General features: G+C 50.8%; 1 protein-coding gene across 1 annotated transcript in view; it reads right to left on the bottom strand.

The window, feature by feature from the left end:
• Positions 1-309: 309 nt before the first annotated feature.
• Positions 310-1,239, bottom strand: part of LOC106725997 — a 30,124-nt gene continuing 29,194 nt past the window's right edge. The window contains 1 exon segment of the mRNA XM_014539239.1: positions 310-554. Coding sequence (XP_014394725.1) covers positions 310-554 — 245 coding nt within the window.

Raw genomic sequence — 1,239 nt, 5'->3', positions numbered from 1 at the left:
TGAGGTACTTTTACATTTAAGTTTTGTCCTAAGGTAAGCTTATCTGCTTCCTTGACTAATAATGCCGTGGCTGCAAGGGCCCTGAGGCACGGGGGCCATCCGGAGGCAACTGGGTCAATCCACTTGGAGAGATAGGCTACTGGTCTTTGCCAGGGTCCAAACTCCTGGCTTAGAACTCCTAGGGCTACCCCGCTGTTCTTGTGAACGAAAAGATAAAAGTCTCGCATCACATCTGGTAGCCCTAGTGCTGGGGCCTCGGTGAGCTTTGCCTTTATGGTGACGAAGGCTTTCTCCTGTTTGGGACCCCAGTCAGACTTCTCTTAAAGCTTCATAGAGAGGCTTGGCCAGGTCTGAAAACCCTGGGATCCAAATTCGACAGAATCCTGCCGCTCCCAGGAATTCCCGAATCTGCTGCTGGGTGCTAGGGACTGGGATGGCGCATACTGCCTGCTTCCTTCCAGTCCTTAGCCTTCGTTTCCCTTGGGTGATCCGGAAGCCTAGATACTTGACTTCTTTCTGAAAAATCTGTGCCTTTTTCTTAGACACCCGATAACCTGTTTCAGTTAGTAGTCTCAGAAGGGCTCGTGTTCCCTCCCAGCACTGAGCTCGTGTGGAGCTGGCCAGTAGGAGGTCGTCTACATACTGGAGTAGGACACACCCCAAGTCCTGTCCTGGGAACTTAGATCAGATGCTAGTGCTCCACTAAAAAGAGTAGGGGAGTTCTTGAACCCTTGTGGCAGTCTGGTCCAGGTGCACTGCTCCTTGGCCACTGTAGTTGGGTTTTCCCATTCGAAAGTGAAGAGAGGCTGACTGGAAGGCGCTAATCTAAGACAGAAAAAGGCATCTTTCAGATCTAAGCATGTAAACCATTCCGCCTTTGATGGGATGAGTCCCAGAAGAGTGTAGGGGTTCGGCAGTGCTAAATGCAGGGTTATAACTGCCTCATTAACAGCCCGTAGATCCTGCACTGGGCGGTAGTCGTTAGTCCCAGGCTTTTTGACAGGTAAGATAGGCGTGTTCCATGGAGACCTGCATCGTTTAACAAGTCCCCACTGAAGCAGCCGGTCTAAGTGGACCTGGATTCCTAGGCGTGCTTCCCTTGGAATTGGATATTGGCAGATTTTAACAGGCTGTGCCCCAGCTTTAACTCAATTAGCACCAGGGTGTGGTCCTTAGCCAGGCCTGGAGGATTCCCTTCTGCCCAGATTAGCAGGAATTCCTTCTCTAATTCAGGTTCTA

The sequence above is a fragment of the Myotis brandtii genome, unplaced genomic scaffold, assembly GCF_000412655.1.
Source record: "Myotis brandtii unplaced genomic scaffold, ASM41265v1 scaffold209, whole genome shotgun sequence".
Lineage (NCBI taxonomy): Eukaryota > Metazoa > Chordata > Mammalia > Chiroptera > Vespertilionidae > Myotis > Myotis brandtii.
The sequence above is the reverse complement of the archived record's forward strand: the minus strand, read 5'-3'. Positions and strand labels throughout refer to the sequence as shown.